Source organism: Aspergillus aculeatus, assembly GCF_001890905.1.
Source record: "Aspergillus aculeatus ATCC 16872 unplaced genomic scaffold ASPACscaffold_4, whole genome shotgun sequence".
Lineage (NCBI taxonomy): Eukaryota > Fungi > Ascomycota > Eurotiomycetes > Eurotiales > Aspergillaceae > Aspergillus > Aspergillus aculeatus.
In genome coordinates this window covers 1,030,299-1,043,022 of record NW_017962979.1, presented here as the reverse complement: position 1 = coordinate 1,043,022, position 12,724 = coordinate 1,030,299, and the positions used below count along the sequence as shown (strand labels likewise).

Genomic DNA, 12,724 nt, shown 5'->3' with positions numbered 1-12,724 from the left:
GCAGAGAAACGCGGTCGGTCTTGGCCTATCGGCGATAGGCGGATAGAGCTAGGTAGGTTAGGTAAAGAGTGCTGATTACTCCAACCATTGAACCGTATAATTCAACTGTCTTGCAACTTCAACCTTTGTTATGTATGATCGAAGGTTGTCAAAAGTACTCAGTATGAGTACAACATGGCCATTCTCCACATCACCATTCTTCAGCAAGAGAAACGATCGGTGATGGATACACCCATGCGAGCTGTATGCGAGCAAGCCCACGCAGCCAAGCCGAAGACCGAGGTTTTAAATGGGGCAAGTCCTCCGCTGATGATGCAGTGGATTCAGAGGTGGACTCGAGACATGCCGACAGGAAAAGCCATTCGTTACATTCAATTGGTTCAACAGCCCTAGGCGGTGTAACGTACTTTGTTTCTTTCCACAACTGCTTTTTCCACTTCTTGCTACCTACCGCAGTCAGTCGAAATGCAAAGACTCGGGATCAATAGGGAAATGGAAAGCAGCCCAGGCTTCAAAAGTCGAAAGTCCCTGCCATGTGTCACTCTTCTTGTCAGCATGCCGTGGAATCCAAAAGACCCATCCGTGTTGGTTCAGGAGTCCAATGTGCGAATCGGTGTGGATTGTGGAGAACAAACGGGACCCTCCTTCCATCTTTTTCACCTCTCGAGTCTCTCAAGCCAGTAGTCTAAAGCATTTCATTCGAACGGCCCGAATGCATTCATGCACAGTCTCGGCTCTGCTTTTGTCAGCCTATGACCTCGCATAACACATCATCCAGGATGACTTTGCATGGATCAATTGGGTTCTGTTATCCGGCATTGCGCTCTGACAGTCACCATCGTTTAGTATGTCCAAAAAGGAAAGTTTCCTGGTCATCAGTGGTCATGGTGTGATGCCTCTTCCTGTGCTCCAAAGTCAAAAAACAGACATCCGGACGGCCCCTGCCGGGCACCGGTAGTGGGTCTTCTTCCCCCCCTCGTCAAGTACACGTTGTAGTCTAGTTAGTGACTAGTCCTCCGTACTCAGATGTATGAGTATGTGTGTATCCTCCCCGCTAACCGTTCCCCAAGTTGTGCTCTCAAGCCCGGCAACGATTTTCCGTGAATTTCGACCACAACCAGCCATGCTATCTATGCCAATTGCTAATCCCCGCATCGATATCTATCAAGTGCCATATAACCTACTACTTCCACCCGTTTGTATGCGCTTGCCACTGATATGCAGTAACCCACCCCTTCGATTGTAGCCCTGAGTTCACGAGGTCCAAGCGGAGACACCCAGCACTCGCAGGAGCCGGCATGGATCGATCAGAGCCATCTGGCAGGAAAAGCTGAGCAATGAGCAAGGCGGGACCTGCATGGGACATTGCATCCTCGCTTTTGATCGTAAGAACTTGGGCTTTCGAATCGAAAAGTCACTCACAGAAAGGACTGTACAGTACTTTTGAAGAACCGACTTCTGTACGGAGTACCGTGTATGTACTTAACATCGACCCTCGCCTATCCATCCCATCACTGCAGTTGCATCTATGTCTCAGGTGAATCGATCAATTTTCACCGCATGAACCCATGATCATTGCTGAAGCATCCAGAAACACGTTTGCCACCAATTACCAGACCTCGCCCAGTCCAGCACATAGAATAATGAACCGACCATTTTCCAAGCCTGGAAGGGCCAGAAGAGCAGACAAAGGCGCATCGCATCTCCTCGCCCTGGCTTCAAGTTCCTATGCTGACTGCAGCCCGCCCACCTGACGGTGACACCTTCGGCGAAAGTGCCAGGTTTAACCATGTACAACGCAACCAATCTCTGCGACTAAGTAGCTAGAAATCGGCTGCTGGCTTCAAACTCTCCCACTGTAAGTGCACAGGATATACTCGGGTCCCCGCAGCTAGTACCAAACGGGCCATCGGTTAAACCTACCACAACCGGGCGGTCCAAATGGCCCCGACTTGACTTCAAATGAACAGGACAGGCCTTTCCCCCTCAAAGTTCGAAGGGCCCAAGCGGTGCTCTCATGTTGGGCGTAGCATGGGCAAGGATTCGACCTTGAGTGGTTTTTATGGCTCAGATGGGTCGGGGAGAGTCGGTGCTTTACCCGCACAGCGTAAGACTATCGAGGGATTGGAGAGGTTTCATTAAGGAAAAGCTAAGGTACTTAGTATCGATACTCTGGACTCCTACTGTGTCAAAGTACGGATTTTCAAAAGACACTAAGCAAAACTTGGCGGGGAGCGACTGGGTTCACGGCGCTACACGGAGTCGAGGCTCAGGAAAGGGATGGGCCATGTGGTTGACAGAAGTGGAGATTGGGCTTAAAGCCCTTTTAGAAGCGTAAGTTACGTTTCGTGATGGCATGATGCTCGGCTCTTTATGGTTATCAGAGTCTGGGGTGGAGTGGGATACTTTGTAGAGCAGTTTGTGCGCTGGGGGGGGTGCAGCTTAGATCGCCCTTCCCTCGGCAGTTGCACAGCATGGCCATCATAACAGAATATACATGGTGTACTTACTAGCACTTAGATGACGACGTTTATACCCTACATCTACATCTCTTCTTTACCGGACTTCCATAGTATCACAGTGCTCATAGATCTCATCTAAGCTTAGACAGTCAGGTACATAGGTAAGATTGATTACATTTGAAGGGATATGATGATTAAGAAAGTGGCTGCGAAGTACCGTACTGTGACGCTCTAGCGAGGATAACATGCAATGCCGGAACAAACAGTGCAAACAACCACTCATCGCATCGGATCGTCACAACTTTCTCCCGCGCCGACGCGCTGGCAGCTCCGCCAAGCAGTCGAATGGTCGGGTTATCATTAAGATCCTCATATGTGACTTAGCAGAACCATTATTTTTTTTAGCGGTAATATACTTGTCTAGATCCTGAGGTGAAAACACTGAGAAGTAGATGCTGATCAAACAAGTAGAAACGCTCCCAAACTCTTGCATAGCTTGGGGCCGCTTTGATTTTAGTTGTTTACCCGCCGAGCTTTTGTACCCCCGAGGTCGCGTCCAGATCAGCGCAGCACGTATCGTTGGCGCAGCGCAGCGCATCGCATCCCATCACACGAAATCATTTCTTCCTATATATACCGCGAAAATGCCGAAACGAAAGGCGGCAGCTGCAGCTTTGTCCAGCCTGGCTGGCTCCGATGACGAGAGCATGATCCAGGCTGACGGCGCACAAGAACGACGCGACGGGGCCCGCCCGACGAAAAAGGCCCGGGGGAGGCCACGGTCAAAATCGACGGACTTGAAGGCATCGCCACCACCGAGACGGGAGTCCACCCACGTACAACCGGAGCCGGAGGGCTCGAGCAAGAAGAGCGGAAGGAGGGGCAGGCCCAAGGGCAGCAGGAACTCGGTGCAAGCGGCACCGCAGGATGAACCGGAGGAGCAGGAACCGCCCGCGGAGGCCGCCAGCGAAGCACAAGCTCCTGCGGTGGCGGAGTCTGCAGCGGTCTCCAACGACGAGCTGGCTGAGTCGCAACCGACCGCGGCCAAACCTTCCAAGCGCAGCAAGGCTTCGAAGTTGGGCAAGACGGGCGGGGCTGGTTCACGGGCGCGCAGCAAAACGACCGACAAGCCCGTCGTAGCGGACGGCGAATTCGAATACACCCCCTCGAGCAAGCGACGCCAACAACCGCCGCCGTCGGAAGAACGCGATGCGCCTCCGCAGAAGACGCAAGGCAAGAACAAAACCGGGACGAAGGACACGCGTGATCAGTCGGAGGTGGAGGATAATGTGCCGGAGGATGCAGCGGAGGAAGTCGATGAGACGGTGCTGCAAGACGCGCCACCAACTGGAACCCGCTCGCGCTCGGCCTCTCCGACTAAGCGCAGGCAGTCTCTGAGAGATGCGCGGGTATCTCCGTTCAAGCCGCGCACCAGTGATGAGCCTGAGCTGCGACGGAAGATTGGAGAGCTGACGAAGAAATGCGATACCCTCGAGAACCGCTACCGGACACTCAAAGAGATTGGCATAGTTGAAGCGAATGCGAATATGGAGAAGCTACGGAAGCAGTGCGAGTCCATGACTGCCGGTGCGTATACCATCATATGCAGACGGAGGGTAGAACCGACTAACGCGATGCAGCCTCAAATAATCTGATTGCCGCCCTGAAAGCCGAGTTGGAAGCTCAAAAGGCTCTCGGTCAACAAAGCCGCAAGCTTCAGAAGCAACTGCAGGAACGGGACGCGGAAGTCGCTCAGTTGAAGACCCATGCTGAGGAGACTGAAACCCAACTCTCCTCGGCTCAGAATGAGGTCAAGGCGTTGCAGACGAAACTCTCTGCTGCCCGCAACACCGCCGCAAGTCTCGAGACCGCGGCTGCCAATTTGAAGGTTCCTGGTAGTGCGATCAAGGGCGGCGGCAACCGCGTCAATGCGGCAGCCAACGCCGAAGCTGCGCAGGCAGCCCAGTATGCGCAGCTGAAGGAGGATCTCTACAGCGATCTCACTGGTTTGATCATCCGTGATATCAAAAAGCGACAGTCGGACACTTTATATGACTGTATCCAGACCGGCAGCAACGGAAGTAAGTATACAGGCTCTACGGTGCATTGTGTTTGCGCTGACTCGGCTACAGCTCTTCACTTCAAACTGGTTGTCCCTCATGTATCATCAACCAACTACGAGTCCGCTGAATTCCAGTATATTCCTCTGTTGGACGATAAACGCGACCGTGACCTGATCGATATTCTTCCTGAATACTTGACGGTTGATATCACTTTTGTGCGCCAACAAGCATCCAAGTTCTATACTCGCGTGATTGATGCTTTGACGAAACGGAGGAGTACTGCTGCCAACTGATAGTCCTGGAGGCTAATGAGCGTCCGCAGTATTTATATGGTGGAATTTATGTGGGGCGATATTAGGCGTGGCCCTCGGGGGAGACCTAGCCGAGTTGTCGGAGGGCCGCAGAGTCCGTCATTGGATTTGATCTTGATTTTTTTTTGATTTTTTCTTGGGCTTTCTATACCAACAGGCGTGTCAGTTTATCTTTTCTTTTTGTGTAGTATCAATGTGATCCCCAACCGATGTGTGGCTTGATTGAGTTGAGTGGGATATGAGATCTCCGGTAGGTAGCTGTTCCGCACTCCGTAGAGTGTGTTCGGCATCATATGGGATGATTCGGCTGGGAGCCTTAGGCGAAGACGGGACTGCGGCAAGCGACGGGGCGGGATTGCGGGCCTCCGTGGGTGCCCCTCGGGGTGGTCATTCACTCACTGGGGCAGGGTCTTTTCTCTCTCTGCCTGGCTCGCTTTCGGCGTCCGCCAACTTCGACCTCGCCAAATTTCCCCTCCTATCAGAGTTGTCGCCAAAATTGTCGACTGGGTCAGGAACCGTCATAGCCCATCGCCTAGTCAATTAATTAAACTGGAAACCAGCTGGCACCTCTCCTCTCTTCTCTTCGATTGACAGACTATTTCACCTGAGACTCCCCTGACATCCTCTTGCTTCGACTTTTCTTTTTCTTTTCCCTCCCCGCTCCCCCAATAACTTTCCCACCGCATTTGCTGTGCACCGTACCCCGCCATGGCTGCCCCGCAAGAACTTGTCCCCCAGACCGAAACCATCGCGGAGGTTTACGCAACCGACGACGCCTCAACCACTTCGGTCGCTCCGGAGCACCAGATTCGTTTCAATGCCTTGGTCTCCAAATTCACCAAGCTATACTCTCATCGCCCCGATTTTGTCGCTCGCAGTCCCGGTCGCGTCAACATTATTGGTGAGCACATTGACTACAACCTGTACGATGTCCTTCCGACTGCCGTCAGTGTCGATGTGATCATCGCCGTGAAGGTGGTCCCTGCTACTGGCTCAGAGACTGTGGTCAAGATCTCCAACGTGAACCCGGAGAAGTTCCCCACGCGCGAGTTCACCGTGCCCCGCGACACGGACGTTGAGATCGACCCCAAAAAGCATGACTGGGTCAATTACTTCAAGGCCGGCCTGTTGGGCGCCCTGAAGTTCCTGCGCCAACGGAACGCCGACGGCTCATTTGCGCCGGCTAGCATGGAGGTTTTGCTCGATGGAAACGTGCCCCCTGGTGGTGGCATTTCCAGCAGTGCTGCCTTTGTGTGCGCCAGTGCTCTAGCCGTGATGAAGGCCAACAACCACGACGTATCCAAGCAGGACTTGCTCGATCTGGCCGTTGTTTCTGAGCGCGCAGTCGGTGTTTACTCTGGAGGGTAAGTGTTGTCCTTTTGGGTTTACTCGCTCCCATTCTGACGTTTTACAGCATGGACCAGGCGGCCTCCATCTTTTCCCGTCGCGGATACTTGCTTTACACTCAATTTTACCCCAACTTCTCGGTCCAGCACGTGCCCATCCCCAAGGCGACCGAAGAACTCACCTTCCTCATGGCGCAGAGCTTCGTCACCTCCAACAAGGCGGAGACCGCTCCCCGCCACTACAACCTCCGTGTTGCTGAGTGCACTCTCGCCTCGGTGGTGCTGGCTGCCCGCCACGGTCTGACCCTGCCTAAGGACAACAGCTCGCTCGGGTACAGTCTCCGCAACTTCCACAACGAGCTGATGCGCAAGGAAGGTCGCTTGGGCGACCCCTTGGAGTACCAGATTGACTCCGTGATCCAGAGCGTTCGGGAGACCTTGACTCAGGAGACCGGATACACGCGGGAGGAGATTGCCGGTCTGCTGGGAATCACGGTGCCGGAGTTGGAGTCCAAGTATCTGTCCTCGTTCCCCGTCCAGGCCGAGCGCTTCCTCCTGCGGCAGCGCGCCCTGCACTGTTTCACCGAGGCTCGTCGGGTGCTGGACTTCAAGGCCTGTCTCGCCAAGGCCCACACCTTGGACGAGCGTCGCATCCAGTACCTGGGCCAGCTGCTGAACGAGTCCCAGGCCTCCTGCCGTGACCAGTATGAGTGCAGCGCTCCGGAGGTGGACGACATCTGCGCCATTGCGCGTCGTGCGGGCACCCTGGGTAGTCGGCTGACGGGTGCTGGCTGGGGCGGTTGCACGGTGCACATGCTGCCTCAGTCCAAGGTCGAGGCCGTCACCAAGGCTCTGAAGGAGGAGTACTACCTGAAGCATTTCCCGGACATCAGCGAGGAGAAACTGGCGCAGGCAATGGTGATCAGCAAGCCATCGAACGGAGCGTTCTTGTATGTTCCCTCCCTCTGATCGTCAGTCATGGTTACATATGCTAATTTGTTCTAGGGTGACGGGCGCGGCTATTGCGGAGGTTGAGGTTTAGCGGGTTATGTTTTGCAGCGTGCAGCGTGGTCCTATCTAGCGATGATGTAATATAGCTCATTCTGAGTATGAGTAATTGATGATTACATTTGGAATGACTCTTAAATTCACTTGACCTCCATCAGCCTGCGTTATAGCAATTTGATGTCTTGTTAGCAAGAATGGCCATTTCAGATAAGCTTGCCATGATGTCATCCCAGTTCTGCATATCAAGCAACCCACAAAACAAACAATCCAAACACCAACCAACCAACCCCAATCCAAGCAAACAAACAATGCAAACAAGCTACCCCAAGATTAGCGTATCAGCCAACCGATCATCCCTCCCCTTTACTGTAGTTCCTCTTCGCTCTTATCTTCTTACCCCGAACCAGAAAAAAATAACCAAGAACAACAAAAATGTCATGAACCAACCACTATGCCCACCCCTTCTTCATCACCATCATTCTCCCTCTCTAGACTGGCCACCCCGGCCGTCGCCACCCTCATAAGCTTTCTGGCGTATAGCTCGCAGTACCTCCTCAACCACTTCGAGCCCGCCCCGCTGCGCCGCGCGGAATGCTGGCGGCTGAACCTGCTGGCGGGATGTATCTGGATCTGCTACTATCGGACCTGCACTGTAGACCCGGGTCGGGTGCCGAGCGATTGGAAGCCCGCAGCGGCTGCTGCCCCAGAGGATCGTCAGCAGCAGCAGCAGCAGCAGCAGCAGCAGCAGCAGGCGCGCAAATCCCCGCCGAATGGAGCTGTCAGTAACGGAGGCGGCCGATGGTGCCGCAAATGCGAAGCGTATAAGCCGCCGCGGGCGCATCATTGTCGGACGTGTCAGAGGTTTGAAGCCCTTTCCCTCAGCCTTTTCCTAGAAACATCACGGCCAAGACGATGGGGGAGTGGGTTGTGATGGTATTTCTAATTTTCCTTACGTATTGATGGCCGCTCGCTAACCGGAGTATTACATCTTGGGGCAAAATGCAGATGCATCCCCAAAATGGACCACCACTGCCCGTGGACCGCCAACTGCGTGTCGCACTTCACGGTGCCGCACTTCGTGCGGTTCTTGTTCTACGCGGTGGTCGGGATGGGGTATCTGGAGGCCGTGCTGGTGGAGCGCGCGGGGCTGGTGTGGCGTGAGAGGGCGAGGCCTAGTGTTCGTTAACCCCCTCGTTTTCCGGCTACTAGCAGAGCAGAAAAAAAAACCCCCAAATGGCAAGGTCTTGGACTAACTCTGCAATCTTGGGTGTTGTGGGACACAGTATCTAGGCCCCACCGCCCTCCAGCTCGCGCACCTCTTCGTGCTGCTGGTCGTCAACAGCCTGACGGTGTTCATGCTGTTCATTCTGCTGGTGCGCACGGTGTGGGCTCTCGCCCTGAACACCACCACTATCGAGGAGTGGGAGATCGAACGCCACCAGACGTTGCTGCGGCGCGCGAGGCATTTCGGCGGGTATCTGCAGGGGCCGGGGGGTGTGCGGGTGCGGATCAAGCGCCAGGAGTTTCCGTATGATGTTGGGGTGTGGGGGAATTTGAGGCAGGGAATGGGGTCGGCAAATGTATGTTTCTTTTCCCTCCGGAGCGTAGAGATTGGGGGAGGAGGAATGCGCGAGGTGGTGGTTTGATGCTAATTATATGGTTGATGGTACAGATTCTAAGCTGGTTCTGGCCACTAGCGAGAACCCTCGACCGGAGATCGGGGTTGGAGTTCGAGGTCAACGGGTTTGAAGGTTCGTTCCCCATTCCCTAGCCTTTTGCCAGAGACGGCTAGAAGCACAGCACTCGATCATAAACGATGGCTCTAACAAACCCCAGATCCAAACACAACCTGGCCCCCGCCCGACCCAGACCGCATCCCCTGGACTGCTCCCGCAGCAGCAGGTGCAGCGCCAGAAAACGGCCTTCTGGCCGCCTCGTCATCGGGAACAGGGACACCCCAGAAGATCCTCCGCCGCAAGCGCTTCCACCAACGCTTCGACCGCACCCATTCTGTCCGAAACCAGGAGACACCCAGCGACTCCGACGCCAGCAACAGCGACAACAGCGGCAGCAGCGAGCCCGAGGACGCAGTTTCAGACGACGGGGAGGAAGGCTGGCGCAATGCCGACGGCGACCGGCTCAGGGACTTTGGGGTCGAGGAGGAGGTCGAGTTCTACGATGAGGAGGATATCCCGTTGGCGGTTCTGATGGCGCAGAGGGGGTATTCTTGATGGGTTGGTTTGGATGTGTGTATGAGGGGGAGTGGATGCACTTGACCAATGTGTTTTGCTGAGGATGGGAGTTGATATCACATAGCTTATGGGATGAGGCATACAATACAGTAGCGATAGAGCTTGAGGTCTCCTGGGGAATTCGGGGGTGTGGTATTGTGCTGGTCGGTAGCGGCGAGTAGGAGAGTAGTCCGAGAAGTTCACAGATTTGGTGGCTCGGTAAATCCGAGGTTTGATCCAGGCCAACCGACGGCCCGGAAAAGGAACCCTCAGCAATAACTCGGAGGATGTGTTCGGACGGTAGGTAGCGATAAGTCTAGGCTACAGCTCGGACCTTGACGGCCGAATAGACTGTGTACAGTTGTTTACTATACAAATCATCTTTAACACAGTGTCTTGGGTAGGGGTATGTCTTGAAGCATGAGATTATGAACACTGTCACAATGATCACACTTTCAGTCTATAATACCAACCATCATCTGTGTTTCCAACTCGCTACTTAGTCATGTCTCACATACCACGTACGCAGCTGGATGGACCAGGTATTGCCTGTAGCGTATACCGCTATCTTCAGTATCTTCTGCCTCCACCGTCCCGAGGTTATACTTACACTTCAACGAAATCCTCATATTATATCTCCACATGAAAAAGACAACAATTGTTTAGAAAGGTATCTTCTTTCCCCCAGCCAAAGCGGAATGAACCCCCTTCCCTCATCAAAATACAAAACATACCAGCCTGTCTCAAGGAACCTCCGCAATGCTACGCCTCAAACCTTCCCACGCAAGGGATACTTTCCCAGCAAAAACCCCTAACAACAAACCAACCCAGTAGCACTGATGTATTTGGAGATGTATGAGCGCGCGCGTACCTACATCCAACACGCGCATCTTGACTCAAAACGCGCACGCATCCGCATCCCCCCAGCGACATGCACCCCCCCCCCCCTCCTCGTTCCCTCCCTTCCTCCCTTCTTGATCCAAAACCCTATCTCCACCTAGAAATTCCTCAAATACCATACCCAGCGCCACAGCATCCATCTCCAACCTTCCAACAAAATCCAACCTGACAAAGCGCACGAAAGTCACGCCATCCATCTCCCTCCCAACAATTCCATTTTGACACACAACAACCCCCAAAATCCTTCAAGATGCATCTCAAAACCCTCCTCCTCACCCTAACCGCTACCCTCGCCGCCGCCGAACTGATCGAATACTGCCCCTTCGCGCAGGACAAGACGGGCATGCTGCAGCACCCCTACTGCTGCGACAGCTACACGCCGTCGGCGGTGACCAGCCTGGCGGTGGAGGGGAATAACTGTATGCTTCCCGTATTCCCCTATTTCTTCGCAGAATTGCCATGTGTCTTGGAGAGAAAGCGAGGCTAACCTGATGGCGATCGTACAGGCCAACAACTCACCGAGCCGGCAGCCAAGTGTCCTAATGGCTTGGGGGTGAAGTGTTGTTATACTATTGTAAGTTTATCCGTCGGTTTTGTAGGGGGAAGGGGGGGGGGGGTCAATCTGTTGGAGGAGAGAGGAGATAATACGGAAAGACATGATGCTAATTCGGGGGTTCGTGGGGCATTCAGGGCCCGAAGTTTATCTGTACGGCGGATGGAGTGTTGGAGGATGATTAGATGGGTTTTTATTTGGTGTGGCATGGTGGCTGTGGTTGTGGTTGTGGATTTCTGGGGATGGGGGCTGTGATAAATAGTGTCGGGTGTGAATTGGGTGATCATTGGAAGGGGGGCGATGAATAGTGTGGTATAAAAGTTCGGTTAAGGATGCTGCTTGGATAAGTTGATGGATCGATTCGACTAAGGTATGAGGAACTTTAAGAGAACAGGCTACTACTTGTGAGGGTTAGGGATTCCCTTGACCGGCCAATTGAAATACAACTTGGTGAAATAATCGACTTTCATATTGCTGGAATTCAACGACCCTTAAAATAAAAAGCTTTATTGAAGTCCTTCAACTTCTGAACTTTTTACATCTAACAAGAGTCATTCAGGTATGCTTTTATATGTTTGGTCTTCAATTCCTTCGAGGTGGTTGGTGAGTTGTAATTTCGATAAGCAGAGAGGGGAACTGCATCTGGGCGTTGCGGGATAGCTCCAAGGTCGTGTTTGGTAGGGAACAAACATCATGCTGTAAGCATCTCTTGGGATAAATCCAACAAATCACTTCTCAATGTCGTGAGCTGCTATGTCTAATGATTAATCATGTAGGGCTAATGTACCTGACAGTAACGTAAGAGTGACTGCGTTGGAGGATTATTGAGATGGGTGTACCGTACGTCATCGGGATGTCATCCCCACCGAACCCTCAAAAATCACCAATACTTAATACCGCACACTATGGACACCTCCGATACTCTACCAAACTATCCCTCAAGTATCTACAACCTACAACCAATATCACCACAGCACTACGATTCAAAATGCCCACCAAAAAAGTTCTCATCGTCCTCAGCGACGCCAAGTCCTTCCCCCTAAAGAAGACCTCCGGCGCCGACGCCGGCCAAACCGTCGACCAGCCCTCGGGCTTCTTCCTCATGGAGCTCGCCAAGCCCCTCCAGAAGCTCCTCGACGCCGGCCACGAGGTCACCTTCGCCTCGCCCAAAGGCGAGGAGCCCGTCCCGGACCCCAACAGCGAGTCGCTGCTGGCCTTCGCGGGCAACTTCTACGAGCGCCGGCGCGAGAACGCGCTCATCGAGCGCATGAAGCGCGAGAACGGGTTCAGTCGGCCGCGCCCGCTCGCCAGCATCAGCGACGAGGAGCTGGCCTCGTTCGCCGGCGTGTTCATCCCCGGCGGCCACGCGCCGCTGGCGGATCTCGGCGACAACCCGGACCTCGGCCGGATCCTGCGGTTCTTCCACCGGGAGAACAAGCCGACGGCGGTGATCTGCCACGGGCCGTATGCGTTGCTGAGTACCAAGTTTGCCGGGGACGGGGACTTTGTGTACAAGGGGTATCATATCACCTCGTGGAGTGATGTGGAGGAGAAGGCGATGGAGACGCTGCTCGGTGGGGAGATTGAGAAGGTCGAGTCGCGGTTGAAGGAGGAAGGGGCCATCATGGAGACGGGCTTGTCGGAGAAGGTCGGGTACACCACCCTCCATCGCGAATTGGTGTCGGGGGGTAACCCCATGGCGGCGGATGAGTTGGGCCAGCGGTTTTTGAAGATGCTCAGTGTTTGAGGGCTGGCTTGTGTTGAGTGTTGTACCTATTAATGATTATTGTAATGATGATATGATGACACATGCGTCTTTCTGCGTGTGAAAAAGGGTTGATATGAGGTCC

General features: G+C 53.9%; 5 protein-coding genes across 5 annotated transcripts; all 5 read left to right on the top strand.

Moving 5' to 3' along the window:
* The first annotated feature begins 2,836 nt into the window (after nt 1–2,836).
* Nucleotides 2,837–5,233, top strand: ASPACDRAFT_114859 (putative chromosome segregation protein (Pcs1)). The gene is given in 6 exon segments (XM_020195841.1): nt 2,837–2,865; nt 2,884–2,886; nt 2,932–4,049; nt 4,103–4,543; nt 4,595–4,981; nt 5,044–5,233. 3 exon segments carry the CDS (start codon nt 3,107–3,109, stop codon nt 4,816–4,818), a joined length of 1,608 nt encoding a protein of 535 aa, XP_020058515.1. The 5' UTR covers nt 2,837–2,865; nt 2,884–2,886; nt 2,932–3,106; the 3' UTR covers nt 4,819–4,981; nt 5,044–5,233.
* A 294-nt stretch (nt 5,234–5,527) lies between these two features.
* Nucleotides 5,528–7,260, top strand: ASPACDRAFT_76598 (galactokinase galE). Its single transcript, XM_020204732.1, has 3 exons — nt 5,528–6,200; nt 6,251–7,132; nt 7,188–7,260. Exons 1-3 carry the CDS (start codon nt 5,545–5,547, stop codon nt 7,222–7,224), a joined length of 1,575 nt encoding a protein of 524 aa, XP_020058514.1. The 5' UTR covers nt 5,528–5,544; the 3' UTR covers nt 7,225–7,260.
* Nucleotides 7,261–7,546: 286 nt separating this feature from the next.
* On the top strand, nt 7,547–9,861 carry pfa4 (putative palmitoyltransferase with autoacylation activity Pfa4). The gene is made up of 5 exons (XM_020195840.1): nt 7,547–8,051; nt 8,196–8,367; nt 8,474–8,770; nt 8,863–8,941; nt 9,027–9,861. The coding sequence occupies exons 1-5, from the start codon at nt 7,642–7,644 to the stop codon at nt 9,419–9,421; spliced, it is 1,353 nt and encodes a 450-aa protein (XP_020058513.1). The 5' UTR covers nt 7,547–7,641; the 3' UTR covers nt 9,422–9,861.
* Nucleotides 9,862–10,571: 710 nt separating this feature from the next.
* ASPACDRAFT_1854162 (uncharacterized protein) lies at nt 10,572–11,357 on the top strand (the record flags this gene model as incomplete). Its single annotated transcript, XM_020197366.1, has 3 exons — nt 10,572–10,740; nt 10,828–10,895; nt 11,012–11,357. 3 exons carry the CDS (start codon nt 10,572–10,574, stop codon nt 11,057–11,059), a joined length of 285 nt encoding a protein of 94 aa, XP_020058512.1. The 3' UTR covers nt 11,060–11,357.
* A 459-nt stretch (nt 11,358–11,816) lies between these two features.
* Nucleotides 11,817–12,649, top strand: ASPACDRAFT_1854161 (type 1 glutamine amidotransferase domain-containing protein). The gene has a single exon (XM_020197365.1). It carries the CDS (start codon nt 11,863–11,865, stop codon nt 12,619–12,621), a length of 759 nt encoding a protein of 252 aa, XP_020058511.1. The 5' UTR covers nt 11,817–11,862; the 3' UTR covers nt 12,622–12,649.
* Nucleotides 12,650–12,724: the final 75 nt, after the last annotated feature.

Coding starts and splice junctions, on each gene's coding strand:
- ASPACDRAFT_114859 (XM_020195841.1), top strand. CDS start 3,107: ATGCCGAAACGAAAGGCGGCAGCTGCAGCTTTGTCCAGCCTGGCTGGC. Junction 4,050..4,102: donor GTGCGAGTCCATGACTGCCG/GTGCGTATACCA, acceptor AACGCGATGCAG/CCTCAAATAATCTGATTGCC. Junction 4,544..4,594: donor CCAGACCGGCAGCAACGGAA/GTAAGTATACAG, acceptor ACTCGGCTACAG/CTCTTCACTTCAAACTGGTT.
- ASPACDRAFT_76598 (XM_020204732.1), top strand. CDS start 5,545: ATGGCTGCCCCGCAAGAACTTGTCCCCCAGACCGAAACCATCGCGGAG. Junction 6,201..6,250: donor GTCGGTGTTTACTCTGGAGG/GTAAGTGTTGTC, acceptor GACGTTTTACAG/CATGGACCAGGCGGCCTCCA. Junction 7,133..7,187: donor CCATCGAACGGAGCGTTCTT/GTATGTTCCCTC, acceptor AATTTGTTCTAG/GGTGACGGGCGCGGCTATTG.
- pfa4 (XM_020195840.1), top strand. CDS start 7,642: ATGCCCACCCCTTCTTCATCACCATCATTCTCCCTCTCTAGACTGGCC. Junction 8,052..8,195: donor CATTGTCGGACGTGTCAGAG/GTTTGAAGCCCT, acceptor GGCAAAATGCAG/ATGCATCCCCAAAATGGACC. Junction 8,942..9,026: donor CGAGGTCAACGGGTTTGAAG/GTTCGTTCCCCA, acceptor AACAAACCCCAG/ATCCAAACACAACCTGGCCC.
- ASPACDRAFT_1854161 (XM_020197365.1), top strand. CDS start 11,863: ATGCCCACCAAAAAAGTTCTCATCGTCCTCAGCGACGCCAAGTCCTTC.